Raw genomic sequence first — 16,341 nt, forward strand, 5'->3', positions numbered from 1 at the left:
AGAAATGCAAATCAAAACCATTCTAAGATTTCATCTCACTCCAGTCAGAATGGCAGCTATTATGAAGACAAACAACAATAGGTGTTAGTGAGGATGTGGGAGAAAAGGCACACTCATACAGTGTTGGTAGGGCTGCAAAAATTGATGCAGCCAATATGGAAAGCAGTATGGAGATTTCTTGGAAAATTGGGAATGGAATCACCAATTTGACCCAGCTATCCCTCTCCTCAGTCTATACCAAAGGACTTAAAAATAGCGTAATATATGGACACAGCCACATCAATGTTTATAGCAGCACAATTCATAATAGCTAAACTGTGGAGCCAACCTAGATGCCCTTCAGTAGATGAATGGATAAAGAAAATGTGGTGTATATATATATACAATGAAATATTACTCAGCAATAAGAGGGAATAAAATCATGGCATTTGCAGGTAAATGGATGGAATTAGAGAAGATAATGCTAAGTGAAGTTAGCCGATCCCTAAAAAACCAAAGGCCTAATGTTTTCTTTGATATAAGGAGGCTAATTCATAGTGGGGTAGGAAGAGGGAGCATGGGAGGAATAGAAGAACTCTAGATAGGGCAGAGGGGTGGGAGGGGAAGGGAGGGGGCATAGGGTTAGAAATGATGGTGGAATGTGATGGACACTATCATCCAAAGCACATGTATGAAGACACGAATTGGTGTGAATATACTTTGTATATAACTAGAGACATGAAAAATTGTGCTCTATACGTGTAGTAAGAATTGTAATACATTCTGCTATCACATATAAATTTTTAAAAACCAATAACCTAATCAATAAATGGGCTAAGTAAATGAGCAGACACTTCACAGAAGATATACAATTGATCAGCAAATTTATGAAAAAAATGTTCAACTCTAGCAGTCAGAGAAATGAAAATTAAAACTAAGATTTCACCTTATTCTAGTAAAATGGCAATTATCAAAAAAAATCAAGCAACAATAAGTGCTGGGAGGTTGTAGGGGGAAAAGTACACTGATTCATTCATTGCCTTTGGGATTGCAAATGGTACAAACACTTTAGAAAGCAGTATTGAGATACCTTAGAAAACTTAGAATGGAACCACCATTTGACACAGTCTATACCCAAAGGACAAAGCACACTACAGTGATGTAGCCACCTTAATGTTTATAGCAGCTCAATTCACAGTAGCTAAACTGTGGAAACAGCCTAGATGCCCTTCAATAGATGAATGGATAGAGAAACTATTCAGCCTTAAAGAAGAATGAAATTTTGGCAATTACGGGTAAGCGGACAGAATTGGAAAATATCAGGCTAAGCAAAGTAAGCCAATCTCAAAAAAAACAAATGTTTTCTCTGACAAGTGGATGCTGATCCATAATGGGTAGGGGGCAAGGGAAGAAAGGAGGAACTCTAGATTGAGCAGAGGGGAAGGAAAAGAGGGAGGGGAGAGAGGCGGGGAGGCGAGGGCAGGAGGAATGTATTGGGGGAAATCTTGGCCTTCTGTAGAAGTAAAAAAACTAACCTGAGAAATAGAAAGGAACCTGAGAAAATCCCATTATTTTACAAGAAAGAAATTTGAGCACCAACAGCATACAAGTGGACATTAGCTCCCACTCTGGTTATCAACTGCTGCATTACAAACCATCTAGAACATTCAGTGGCTTGAAACGAGCACATTAATTTGTTATCTGTTCTGGCTCTGGGCTCAACTAAGGTTCCCACAAGAGGCTCCTCACACATTTATAGCCAGGTGGGGCTGGGGCCAGAGTCGTCCTGGAAGCTTCTCCACTCAGGTCTGATGGGTGGGACCTCAGCTAGGCTGTCAGTCAGATCACCACTCCTGGCTTCTCCATTTGGCCTGGCCTTCTCACAGAATGGTGACCGGGTTCCAAGAACAAATGTCCCCAAAAGAACCAGGCAGAAGCAGTATCACCTTTTATGACCCAACCTGGTAAGTCACACAGCATCACTTAATCTGTAGTTATAGGCCCACCCAGACTTGAGGACACGGATGTAATTCTCCCTAGGAAAAATGGATATCACAGTGTGAGAAGACTACGTGGAGATGCTGTTGCTGCCACTCTGGAACACACACTTTGCCCTGAGGTTCTTCTTACATGATTCTGGAGGACCCTCTGTGTAAAGAGTTATCACAATGTGTGAAACTCTCTGCCTCTTTGTGATCCATCCCTTCCAGTAGAATATGAGCTCCTTTATAAGAGTATCAGGTTGTGACAGCAATCTTTGCATTCTTGGCACTTAGTAGAAGCTCAAAAAATGTTTAATTTGTTGAATCTATGAATAAAAAACTGAAATTCAGACTTCAAATCAGACATACTTAACTTAAAAATGTTTCTGAAGTATCTGAAAAATCTCTGTCTAATCTCTTAAGCTGGGTCAACTTAAAAGACTGTCAGGTTCTAGAACTATTATAATTTTAAGATTCATTAATAATACAGACTTCATCTTTTTTAATGCATGTTAAAATTTTTCAATACCTTTATGTAATTTAATGTTCTGCTGAGGATCAAACCCAATGCCTCACATGTGCTAGGCAAGCGCTCTACCACTGAGTTATAAACCCAGCCCCAATAATACTGACCTTATCTTTAATTAATAAGATTGCTACTAGCCAGGAGTAGTGGCACACGCCTATAATTCCAGCAGTGCAGGAGGATCACTAATTCAAAGCCAGCTCAGCAAATTAGTGAGGCCCTAAGCAACTCAATGATACCCTGTCTCTAAATAAAAAATAAAAAGGACTGGGATGTGCTCAGTGATTAAGCACCTCTGGGTTCAACTGCTGGTACCAAAAAGAAAGAAAGAAAGATTGCTACTAATTCAAACATTATATGCAACACCTTAAAATCTGTCAGCAACACAGAATGCTCGTCTTAATGCATATTCAGAATAACTTGAGGACTTAAGCTTTTCCTCAAAAGCAGTGGAGTATTTTATGACAAGCACCCTTAAAAGGAAATTTATGTGTAATACTACTGTTGCTAAGTATGCCAAATGAAACAGTTTAAGTGTAGTTTAAGTCCAAGAACTTAGTGTACTCAAGTGCAAACATACAATTTAAAGGTATTTTTATTCATAAATTATAGATTTTTACATCATGCTATTGGATGCAGCCATTCAAGCCTAAATTATCACCATACAATCAACTTATTTTCTTTTTCTTGTCAGCAAATATAACCAAGCTTAAATAAAATTACATAATCAAAACTTTAAAATTAGGCTATCGCCTGGCCTGAACAAGGAGCACATGTATTCAACACACTGAACCGCTTATTTTAAGAACACTGTGCCTTGTGGTACACCAACTGCAACAATTTCTCTACCACAGAGAAATAATCAGTGGATCACTCATCAGCCCTTAATCTGTGAGACCCCCTATAACAGTTTCTTTAATCACAGCTCTCACAAGGCATTATCACTAATCATGAATCTTGCAAACAACACCGACGTTCATCAGTGACACTTACCAACTACTATCTGACCACTCTTCATAGCAGACCCTCCTGGCGACAGGCCGTGGACCACAAGCTTCTCTCCATCGCCCTGCTTCCCACTTCTCCTCCAGCTCCACTTGGTCTGGTGGATAATTCCAACCAGCACTTCTAGAAGTCTGAGCTGTTCTTTGGCTTTTGTGACGGTGAGCTTTTTGGGATTCACATAAACATTCACATCTTTGTACTGCTGTTGGATAATGACTCCTGTCTTCTGATTGGACTGATGCTTTAGAATGGATACTGGCCCATTATCACTGCTATTTTTTTTATTGTTGCGCTTGGGTAAAAGTCTTTTACTTTTTAAAATTTTGGTAAATCGCTTGAGTTTGGGTTCACACTTTTTTCTTTCTTTGTAGTCATCCTCTTCAATGATAATCTCATTTTCACTGAACCTGACGTGGTTCACAGTTGGTGTCTCAGGAAGGAGGCTCTCCTCTTCACCCTCACTCAACTCCAAGTACAGCAGTTCTCCATTTTTCTGCACACTGTCCAGCCACTCAGGCTCCAGATCACTAGGAAACAGAGAAAAGATAATCTGGATGCAGCCCAACATATGAAACAGTGTCACCCTCCTAGAGGATGAGAATAGGTGTGGGATGTGGGAGGGGTGAATTTCATTTATTTCAAATTCTTCCGAATATTTCTAATTTACTGAGCATTAACACTATTTCCTGTAGAATGATTTTTGTAGAGTCTTGAAGAATAGGAGTTGGAGGAGAAGGAATTAAGAAGGTGCAGTGATAGGAAAGAAAACCCATATTTTAAAAAAAGAGATGGTCCTTTTGAAAAACCTACAGGATTTTTTAAAATAAATTAATTCAATTACTACATGGTTATTATTTGCTTTAGACAACAACCACACTGGACAATAATTTACTATTAGAATTTGTACTTGAAAATATTCTACATGCATAGAAGTTGTTAGCATGGCTATTAGGGGGAAATGAAAGCATACCTGCATTCATAGGTCATTTACACAAACATTTTTGAAAATTCATTTATGGACAGGAAGATGGCAAAAGTGAGCTAGGCAGCAAGTTCTGTCTCCTTACAAGGAGATGGCAAACGAAAAGCAGAATTGAGAGGTGAGCAACAAAATAAATGTTTTTAATATTAACCTATAGAAAATTATAGATTATCCAATTACTGGAATCACTGTTAATTTTCTGAGAATTTAATATTCTGATAATTTCTTAACAAACCAACAATTTCAGTCCATTATGTTCAATTGTCACATATATAGGACAGCTATAAAAAACTTAAATTGAAAAACAAATATGCCACTTATGGACACTTTAAAATAAATAATGTTTTTAACGTTATTTAAAAAAAATAGACTCAATATTACAAAGTCTGAGACATGGAAGATAGATTACCAGAGAAGAAAACAAACTCAGAGTCCCCTAACCCCAAAACTGAACCTGGGGAGGGAAGGGGGCACAGATAATCTCTTAAACTCACCCACTTAAAAACATTTTGGAAAGATAGACAAAATTTAAAGTGTGACGGTAACCAACCAAAGGCTCCTGAAGACAGAGCAAAGAGTTGAAAGCCAAAGTGTGAGAAGAAAACTGAGCTGTGGGTCCACAGTCATCCTGTGGAGCCCTCAGCTGACCATTCACCCCCTTAAATCAGACAGCTGCAAATCAAACCAGAGGGCAGTCCCCTACCTTGGGACCTTTTAATAATCTGGCCAGAAAGAACTTCCAGTCAAAATTCACTGAGCCTCTCCCCCCCCCCCCGCCCCATGAACGAGGGAACAACGGGGCTGGTGGGGACCTGTGGCAGGAGCTGTGCCTAACGCCGCTCAGCCTGTAAACCCCGGCCAGGGCAGAAGCTCCTGACTACTCCCCTGAGACACAGAGAAACAAAGCAGTTTAGCCCCCAGCAGAGGAAAGGTCACCAGGCCCTGTCCACTGACATTGGGGGAGGCACCAGGGGAAGCTTAGGGACAGGACCCAGGGTGGTGGGGCCGATCGGGGAAGCTGCCTTGTCGTGTCCTGCATGACAGTTTATCCAGGGCTACATGAACCGGCTGATGAGGGGATTAGGAAGAAGACAGACCAAAGTGGAGACAAGGCCAGGGCGCGGAGGTCCAGCCTGCCTCTGGTGGAGGGAGATGACCACGAGCAAGCTCAGTGCATCCACTACACAGGTTTGAACATCAGAAGGACGCATCGGGAGAAAGCTTCTTCAAGATAAACAGAGCAGAAGCTGAGGGTAAGAGCAGCCCAATTAGGGATCACTGGCTCAAGCCTATGATTCTCTCTCTACCTGTGGGCAGCAGGTGTTTGAACCCAAGATTGTGAACTAACAAAATTCTTTGGCTAGCAAGGGATTTTCCTTTGAACAGGGCATCGCCATACAACTGGGCAGTTTTCTCAGAATCTTTGTACCAAGAAAGTCTCAAGAGAAACATCACCCCTGTCTCTGGGCAGTTCAATGACTCATAATTCATTCACCACTCCCAAAATTGCCTGAGGTGGAAAATTACCAGAGCCTTCACAGAAAGAAGAGGCTGCCCCCTGCCTTAAGTGGCACACTGCCTGACCCATGATCACAAATGAAAACTGAGAAGGCATTGTTGGGCATTTGTGGACCTTGCATCAGACTTAGTAAATAGAGGGAATCAACACCCACCATTCACAACCGGGGGCAGTGGAAACAAGAGTCCAGGTGAACCACCTGACACCCTTCACTGCAGTATCTCACAGAGTGGCCAGCCAGAGGAGTATCCGTGCACCACAGAACACATGCAGAAAACCCACAACCAGAGTTCCTGTGCTCACGGCTACCAGGATCTTCCCTACCATGAAAAGGATTCTATAGAGAGGAGCAGATACACGATGACCCACAGCAAACACAGGGCGCATGAGAGCCTGCATCCTGAACTATGCCACACAATAGAAACAGCCAACTCACAACAGTGCGCCCTCCAAGCATTCAGCTGCAGGCCTCTGGGTTGACAAACCAGAAGCTGCTGTTGGAGGCTCATAAAAACTAGGGACGTGGCTCCTGTGGCCCTGCAACTTGTGAGAGATCCAGAACCAAAAACTGATGGACATCTGCTAAATGTCCAAACCTCAACGAAATCCAAACCAAAATTTAACAAGAATTTTCTTCACTTGACATGGTTTATTCCTCCCCCTTTTAGCCCTCATTTAAGGTAAGTTTATTAAATTTACCAACTAATTACTGACTTATTCCAAAGATTATTATAGGTTTACACCTGAACTTGAGTAAGTGTGGAGAACAACTGCAGTAAGTTTTTGTTTCTTTTAAGGTTGAGTATAAATAACAAGGCTTTGCTCTACAGTGATTATAGTCCACAGGGCTCAGTAGCATTTCTTAAAGTAGTGCTGATATCGAGATCACAACTTAAAATATCATTAGCTAGACATTCACCCAAACCAGGGCTCTTAAGAGAAAGAAGCTCACAAAGTAGTTCTTCGCTTAGAAGAAGTGAGAACTATACTGATGGATAGGTAGACATTAAACAATATGAAAAGCAAGGAGCCAAACCATCCCAAACAGTCCACAATGCTTGAACAACAGACTTCATTGACACTACAGTAGAGGGAATGCCAGAGAAGGAATTTAGAAAGTTCACAGTTAAAATGTTCTATGAGCTAAAAGAAATGTAAGAAGTGAAATCACAGGAAATATAGGAAGCAAAAGATCACTTCAATAAAGAGATAGATTCTGAAAAAGAACCAAACAAAAATCCTGGAAATAAAAGAATCAATAAACTAAATTAAAAATTCAGTGGAATGCACCACCAATAGATTAGACCACTTTGAAGACAGATTTTTAATCCTCAAAGACAAAGTACATAATCTTCAAAATAAAGCTGACCATAAAGAAAAGATGTTAAGACACCATGAACAGAATAGTCAAGAAATTTGTGATAACATCAAGAGGACAAATTTTAGAATCACTGGGGTAGATGAAGGCTCTAAAATACAAGCTAAAGGGATATACAATCTTTTTAATGAAATAGTAAAAGAAAAATTTAAGAATGAGATGGAAATTAAAATACAAGAGGCATACAGAACTCTCAATATACAAAATCTCAATAGTTCCACTCCAAAACACAATATTATGAAAATGTCTAACATATAAAATAAATATAAAATTTTTAAAGCTTCAGGAGAAAAATGGTTGGTCACACTGAAAGGTAAACCAATCCAAATTTCGAATGATTTCTCAACCCAGACCCTAAAGCCAGAAGGGCTTGTGATAATACACATGAAGCACTGAAAGAAAATGTGTGCCAACCAAGAATACTATATAAAGCAAAAATTAAACTTCAGAATTGAAGAAGAGATAAAAACTTCCATGATAAATGAAAGCGAAAATAATTCATAACTAGAAAGCCTATATTATAAAACATATTCACAAAAATATTTCATGAAGAAGAAATGAAAAAATAAAAATAAAAACCAGCGTACGGAGGAATTACATTAGAAAAGTCAATCAAAAAATAATGAAGTCCAATTTTAACATCAGAAATGAATGAAAAATGGCAGAAAATAAAACTCACCTTTTGATAACAACATTAAATATAAATGATCTAAACTCTTTAATCAAAAAATACAGGTTCACAGACTGGATTGAAAAACAAGACTCAACAAAAGCTGTCTGCAAGAAACTCACCCCACAGGCAAGACATCCACAGACTGAAGGTGAAAGGAGGGAAAAACATACAATTCACCTGGGACTCACTTTATCTGTATTCTTATATCAGATAAAGTGGACCTGAAGCGAAGACTAATCAAAAGAGACAAAAAAGGTCACTTTATACTTCTTACAGGAATCATACATCAACAAGATATATTGATTGTAAATACTTATGTCCCAAACAACTAAGCATCTACGTTCATCAAATAAATCTTTTTTTAATAATTATTTTTTAGTTGTAGTTGCACACAACACCTTCATTCCAACGTGGTGCTGAGGATCGAACCCATTCCATTTATTGATTTTTATGTGGTACTGAGGATCGAACCCAGGCCTCGCACATTCTAGGCGAGCGCTGTACCACTGAGCCACAACTCCAGCCCCAAATAAACCCTTCTTAACATTAAGAATCAAATAGACAACAATACAATAATAGTAAGTGACTTCAACATGTCTCTCTCCCCAATGGATAGATCATCCAAACAAAAACTAAGCTAAAATTCTACAGAACTAAAAAAAAATACAATTAATAATATGGACCTAACAGATATCTATAGAGTATTTTACCCACCAATGACTGAATTCACTTTCTTCTCAGCAGCATCTAGAACAGTTTCCAAAATACACTGCATTTGAGGTCTCAAAGCAAATGCTGGCAAACACAATAAAACAGAGATAATACCTTGCATTCTATCAGAAATGAAATTAGAAATAAATAAGATAAAAAACAGAAACCACTCTAACATCTGGAGATTAAATAATATACTTTTAAATAATGAATGGATAACAGAAGAAATCAAGGGAGAAATTAAAATAAAATTTTAGAGGTAAATGAGAATAGTGATACAACATTTCAAAATCTCTGGGCAGTATGAAGGCAGTTCTGCCTAAGAGGGAAATTCACAGCACTGAGCTCACACACTGAAAGAATACAAAGATACCAAATAAATAATCTAACATTGCATCTCAAGGCCCTGGAAAAAGAAGAAGAAACCAAAATCAGTAGAAGGCAGGAAATAATTAAAATCAGAGCTGAAATCAATGAAATTGAGATAAAAAAAATACAAAAGAGCAATGAAACAAAGAGTTGGATTTTTGAAAGGATAAACTAAATTAATAAGCCCTTAGCCAAACTAACCAAAGAGGGCAAAAATTCAATTATCAAAATTTGAGATGAAAAAGGAAATATCACCACAAACATTATGAAATACAGGGTTATCAGAAACTATTCTGAAAATTTCTTCCCCAATAAGCTAGAAAAACTTGAGATACTGACAAATACCTAGAGATCTATGACCCATCCAAATTGAAGGATACAGAAAACTTAAACAGATCAGTTATCAACAACCTTCCAACAAAGAAAAGTCCAGGACCAGAGAGATTCTTGGCTAAGTTTTACCAGACCTTCAAAGAAGAACTAATATTAATCCTCTCAAATTATTCTATGAACAGAAAAGGAAGGAATATGCCAAACTCTTTCTACAAAGCCAGTATACCTGACACCAAAACCAGACAAAGACACATCAAGGAAAGAACACTTCAGACCAATAACCTCAGTGAACCCAGATATAAAAATTTATAATAAAATATTGGCAAACCATATACAAAAACACATTAAAAAGAGAGTACAACCCCAATCAAGTAAGTTTCATTCAGAGTTCAACATATGGAAATCAATAAGCGTAATTTACCACTTAAATAGGCTTAAGGACAAGAATTACATGATTATCTCAATAAATGCAGAAAAACTATGTGATAAATTTCAGCACCTATTCATGTTAAAAATACCGGAGAAACTAGGGACCAAAGGAACTTGCCTCAACACTGTAAAGGCCACATATGACAAATCCGAGCCCAGCATTACTCTGAATGGAGAAAAATTGCACGAATTACCTCTAAAAACAGGAACAAGGTAAGAATGGCCACTCTCACCATTCCTATTCAAAACAGTCCTAAAACTCTAGCCAAAACAATCAGGCAACAGGAGGAAACAAGGGATGCAAACAGGAAAAGAAGAGCTCAAATTATCTGTTTGTTGATGACATAATCTTATATTTAGAAGACCCAAAAACTCCCCGAGAAGATTTTTAGAACTCATAAATAAATTAATCCAGCAAATTTATTTAGAGGGACAGAAGATCAACACTCATAAATCAATTGTGTACCTGTACAAAATGTTCAATCTACTGAAAAAGAAATTAGGAAAGCAATCCCATTCACAATAGCCTCAAAAAAAAAAAAATGGGGGAATAAATCTAACAAAAGAGATGAAAGTTCTCTACAATGAAAACTACAGAACACTAAAGAAAGAAATTGAAGAAGACCTTAGAAGATAGAAAGATCTTCCATGTTCTTGGATAGGCAGAATTTATATTACCAAAATGGCTATACAATCAAAAGCACTCCAGAGACTCAAAGCAATTCCCATAAAAAATACAATGAAGTTCTTCACAAAACTAGAAAAAGCATTTATGAAATTCACCTGGAAAAATAAAACCCAGAATAACCAAAGGAATCCTTAGTGAGAAAAGCAAAGCAGGAGGCATCACAATACTGAACCTCAATTATACCACAGAGCTATAGTGACAAAATATATGGTCCTGGCACCAGAGCAGGCATGAATGCCAATGGAACAGAATAAAAGACAATGACAAACCCACATAAACATTGTTGTCTGGTGCTAGACAAAGATGCCAAAAGCATACATTAGAGAAAAGATGGCCTTTTGAACAAATGCTGCTAGGAAAACTGGAAATCTGTATGTAGTAGAATAAAATTTGACCTCTGTCTTTTGCCATGCACAAAACTCAACTCAAAGTGTTTCAAAGACCCAAACCAAAAAGCCTACAGTGGTTAGAAGAAAATATAAGCTCAACACACTCCAACATGGAGACTCAGGAAGTGACTTCCTTAACAAGACTCCTACAGCACAAGAGGAAAAATCAAAAATCAATATATGGGATAGCATCAAGTTGAAGAACTTCTTCAAAGGAAAGAAACAATTAAAATCATGAAGAGAGAGCCTACAGAATGGGAGAAAATCTGCCCCCTGATCCTCTGATAGGGCATTAACATATGGGATATACAAAGAACTAAAAAACTTAAAATAACCCAAAAACCCAATCAATAAGTGGGCAAAGGAACTAAATGAAGACTTCTTAAAAGAAGAAATAAAAATGGTCAATAAATATATGAAAGAATGTTCAACATTTCTAACAATTAGAGAAATGCAGTTTAAACTGCATTGAGATTTCATTTCACTCCAGTCAGAATGGCAATTTTTAAGAATACAAGTAACAGTGGCTTGGGAGGCTGAGGCAGGAGGACTGTGAGTTCAAAGCCAGCCTCAGCAACTTAGCAAGGCCCTAAGCAACTCAGTGAAATCCTGTCTCTAAACTAAACACAAAAAGGCCTGGGATTGTAGCTCAGTGGTTAAGTGCTCCTGGTTCAATCTCTGGTACCAAAAAAAAAAAAAAAAAAGTAACATTAAATGTTGGTGAGGATGTAGGTGAAAAGGCAGACTCATACACCACTGGGAGGGCTGAAAACTAGTGCAACCACTCTGGAAAGCAATGCAGAGATTCCTCAAAAATTAGTAATGTGACCTAGCTATCCCACTCCTCTGTGTGTGTCCAAAGGATTTAAAATCAGCACAGGATAGTAAGATATATTAATGTTTATAGAAGCCAATAACTCATAAGAGCCAAGTCATGGAGTCAACCTAGGTGCCCCTCAACAGATGAATTTAGTGTGTGTGTGTGTGTGTGTGTGTGCCAAATTACTCAGCCATAAAAAATTTGTCAGTAAATAGATGAAAATGGAGACTATGATGCTAAGTGAAATAAGCCAGTCCTCAAAAGTCAAAGATATGTGGAAGCTAATCCAAAATAAGGAGGTGAGTGGGGGTGGAAGAATAAAACAAGAAAAGAAAGATGAGTGGAGTAGACTTGGGGAATGAAGGGAAGGGAGGAAGAATGGGACAGGCAGACTGTGGAATGAATCTGACCTAACCTTCCTGTGTACATATATGAATATACCACAGTGAATCTGACCATAATCCACATCCACAAGACAATAAATTAAAGTTAAAAAAACTATAAATGGCAAAATATCAGTAGAGGGAAGGAACAGGGGAAGAGAGGAGGGAAGTAACGGGGGAAATATTGAGAACTGAATGAGAACAAATTTTTTTCCATGCTTTTACAATTATATCAAAATGAATCCCATAACCTCTATGCTTAACCAAAAAGAACCAATAAAAATGAATAAATAAATAAATTTTCAAAATGGAAACATTCAACTCACCACAGTTAGTTCTGCTGAAAACAACCAATTTATAGTCAGAGCTAACTCATGATCAGCTCTATAGCCTATAATCTTTTAAAACTCCTTTCTTATGAGTAATGTTAAGAAAGCAAAACTCATAATATTCATCATCTGTTAAAAAAAATCAACTTTCAACTGGGAAGTACGTCACTAAAAAAACATAATTATTGCTATTAAAAGTACTGAAATAGCCATCAAAAACTCTTATAACAAACCTAATCACAAATTCTACCCGGCTCCATGTTGTGAACCACCTTTCAAACTGCTGTCCTTTAAAGTGAAATTGGTTCCAGTGGAAAAACTAACATGTCTTTTCAGAAACATGAGTAACAATATCCTGGCGTGAAAAGGTATGATTTGTGTTCTAATCACCAATCAATCAGACACTTTTCTGTTTTATACAGTGTTTATTAGCAACGTTAAATGTCTCTTTCTAAATGCTTCGAAAGCCCCTAAATTCTATTACTCAGTTCTTAACTACTGCCCTGGTCTGTGGCTGGTTATCAACACAGAATTTTCAAGTATATGAGTCACTCTTTAAAAAGACATAATTAGCTCAAAATATCAAAAGTAATATTTCTCGGGCTCTAGCTGGCTCCTGAGGCCCGGAATCACGTTAGTTGCTCAGCACCACTTAGCACTGCTCACTGGCCACGCATCAGCCGTTTCAGCCTCACAGCGTGCACTCACGGAGATCAGCGTCAGTAACTGCAGTTCTGGTTTGATGAGCCTAATTGTGCACACTTAAGTAGACAGAAAGCGCATCATAAGTTTAACTGGTACAATGTAAATATCACGATTATACATTCATAAATTTATATAAATTTAAACAATAAAAGGTTTTGTTATTTATTTTAAAAGTCTTTTTGGAATATATACACTAACTTAGCTTACATGCCAAGTATAAAGATGGGGCATTTTGGCCAGGCACAGTGGCGCACACCTGTGATCCCAGTGGCTCAGGAGGCTGAGGCAGGAGGATCCCAAGTTCAAAGCAAGGCTCAGCTACTTAGTGAGGCGCTAAACAACTCTGTGAGACCCTGCCTCTAAATAAAATACCAAATGAGCTGGGAAGTGGCTCTGTGGTTAAGCACCTCTGGGTTCAATCCCTAGTAACAAAAAAAAAAAAAGATGGCGCATTTTAATCTCTAAAATCTGAATGAATGTGAACCCACTTCCTGGTTATGATTCTAAGATGAATGCAGGTGAGGAATAAAGAGACAAATACATAGCACCAAGCACTGCAGTAAATACCAGAATTACAAGAATGAAAATATCAGTTTCTGCCTTTGCTTAGTGGGGAAAAGAGAGAAGGAACCCATGACAATACACTTGGAGCACAAGACAGAGGCACATATGAGAGCTCTACAGCCTCATAAACAACAACTGGATGGGAGGAGAATTGGGGAGCTGAAGAAAAAGAGAAGTTTAAACAGAAGTAACAACAGAGGAAGGCTTGAGGGACAGTGTCCAACCTATGTAGAAAACCACCAGCAACTGTGGGTGCCAGAGTAACGTGGGAGGTATGGAATGACAGAAGGTGTGGAGACCTGGCCTCCATTGAGTGAAGAGTTTGCAGGGTCTAGAAGTCAGATATCCCTGGACAGTCCTGCTCAGGAAGTAAACTGAAGGTAAGTTTGAGACACAACCCAAGGCAAGAAGATTAATTGGCATTTTAGTAGTCAAGGCAAAAATAACTAAGGTAATAAGGGCTGAAACATACTCGAAAATCACCAGAACTTTGAGATTCAGTAGGTAAGATGAGACAGAAGGGATTGAAGTGGACTGGATTTCTGGTTGGTGACTGCCAGCATCTCTCTATGCATACATAGGCACAAATAAATGGAAGTATGATTATCATGGTCATTGACATAAACAATGTTAAAGACCCATGTTTCATAATCACATAAAACGTATATACTTATATAATAGTATGTACTTGGCTTTCTAATTTCTCACTTGACAATACAGTTCAGAAAGCCCTAATGGCGGCATAACAGTCCATATGGAGGATGCAGCATAGTCACTCATTTAGCTACTGATGAGCTTTGTACTCTGTTTTTATTTTTGTTTTTCTCTAAGAAAGTTACAGTATGTAACTTTTATGTATATGTATATACAGGTCTTCATCCAAAAGACACACCAATGCACATTCTCACCAGCAAAGTGTGAGAACATGGAAAGTGGAAAATAACAACTTGATGGGGAAGAGATCTGGCCAGTGCCACCTCAACCAAGGGATTGAGGTTACGAAAACCACTGAACTGAGAACTTGTCACAGAACAGAGGAGACTAGGGAGACAGGCTGACTAGAGGCAATTTGATATCCTGGGTTGAATCCTGGAACAGAAAAAGAACATTAGTGGCAGAAAGGTGAAATCTGCCAACAAATAAAGTTCAGACTTTGGTTAATAGTACTTACCAGTGTTAATTTTCTTAGTTTTGACAAATGAGCAACATCTGTATAGGATGTCAACATCAGGGGCACCCGGGAGAAGGGTTTAAGGAAATGCTGTAATACCTTTGCAACTCCTCTGTAAATCTAAACTTACTTCAAAATTTAAACCTTATTTCAAAAAACAAACAAAATTAAATGTAGCTGTTTTAATTCAGATTTTTATATTGCATGGGTCATATTAATCAGTACTATACAAATACTCCTCCATCACCATCTGAAATCCTATGGTACAAGCTATAAAATTCTCATTGAGTAAATGACTTTCAATTTTCTTTCAATGAAAGTCTTAGTTTGTTTATTCTGCTTTGCTCTAAACAGATAACAGTTTATTTACAGCTTGCTTGCAAAATTTAAAGACACTTTAATTGGTTTTTAATGATGTATAACAAATAGATTAAAGAACATGAATTTCACATAATGCTAATAAGTTTCTCAATTCCTAATGTTTTCAAGAATTCCAAGTTGACACTAAATATCCACCCCCCCCAAAAAAAAGTTATTTTACTCTCTCAGGACTTAATTTGCACTAATGCCTATATATATATATATATATATATATATATATAAGCATTTTTTTAATCATTTGCAACAGTATAGCAATTTCACACAGAGAAAAAAGCTATAAATTAACCTGTGGGAGGCCAACCTTATGGGTGACTGAGTTACACTCCCCAGCTGGGTGCTGAGGCGCTCAGTCACAGAAATGGGTGTGTCTTGCTATAGCCCCATGGGTGAAGCTATGCTCTCCTGTTCCTTTGTAATATAACCCCTTGCCCTGTTTAGCATAGAATCTTCCATGGAAGTGCCTTGTGTGTGTCCCCTCCTCTTACTGTGCCCTTGGGTGTGGCCTACCCAGGTGTCAGTCAACCTGCTGACAGTGGACATCATGAAGATAGACTCAGCCCCCTGAAACCTGACCCCTTGCCTCATTTGAATAGCTTCTCCTCAATAAAAGGGGTCAGCGCGTGCTCTCGCTCTCTCTCTTTCTGCAGACCTTAGGGTCAGAGGAGCCATCACAGCAACCCCAAAGAAAAAGGTATTTGTGTCTCTTGTGTGGTTATTTCGTGCAGCCCAGTTAGCCCAGTTTAACTAGAGTGACCCCTGAGCCTTTTAGTCGCCGGAACAGAAACCCGGCATTAACCAGTCCTACTGACACTTTTTTCTTACTGGAGGACAGATTTTTGCCCCATTCCAAATCCATTACATTATTCTTTTCTTCTCTCTCTCTCTTTTAAAGTGGGCAAGGTATAATGCCTTTTATCAAAGTGGCCAATACATGTAGTCACATGACACTATTAGGAACACAAGGACAATTCTAGGGACAGAGAAAAACCACACACAATAAAAAATGTCATGACAAATGAATATGG

General features: G+C 38.3%; 1 protein-coding gene across 3 annotated transcripts in view; it reads right to left on the minus strand.

Annotated features, from left to right (window-relative positions):
* The window catches only part of Intu (inturned planar cell polarity protein), a 97,263-nt gene that overhangs the window by 68,936 nt on the left and 11,986 nt on the right, over nt 1-16,341 (minus strand). For all 3 annotated transcript variants that reach the window (XM_058584071.1, XM_046459573.2, XM_046459574.2), the window contains exon 2: nt 3,481-4,019. In XM_058584071.1, the coding sequence (XP_058440054.1) occupies nt 3,481-4,019 (539 nt within the window). The remainder of the gene's footprint in view (nt 1-3,480; nt 4,020-16,341) is intronic.

This window comes from Marmota monax, unplaced genomic scaffold (genome assembly GCF_021218885.2).
Source record: "Marmota monax isolate L192 unplaced genomic scaffold, Marmota_monax_Labrador192_F-V1.1 WCK01_AAM20220418_F8-fsc00039, whole genome shotgun sequence".
Lineage (NCBI taxonomy): Eukaryota > Metazoa > Chordata > Mammalia > Rodentia > Sciuridae > Marmota > Marmota monax.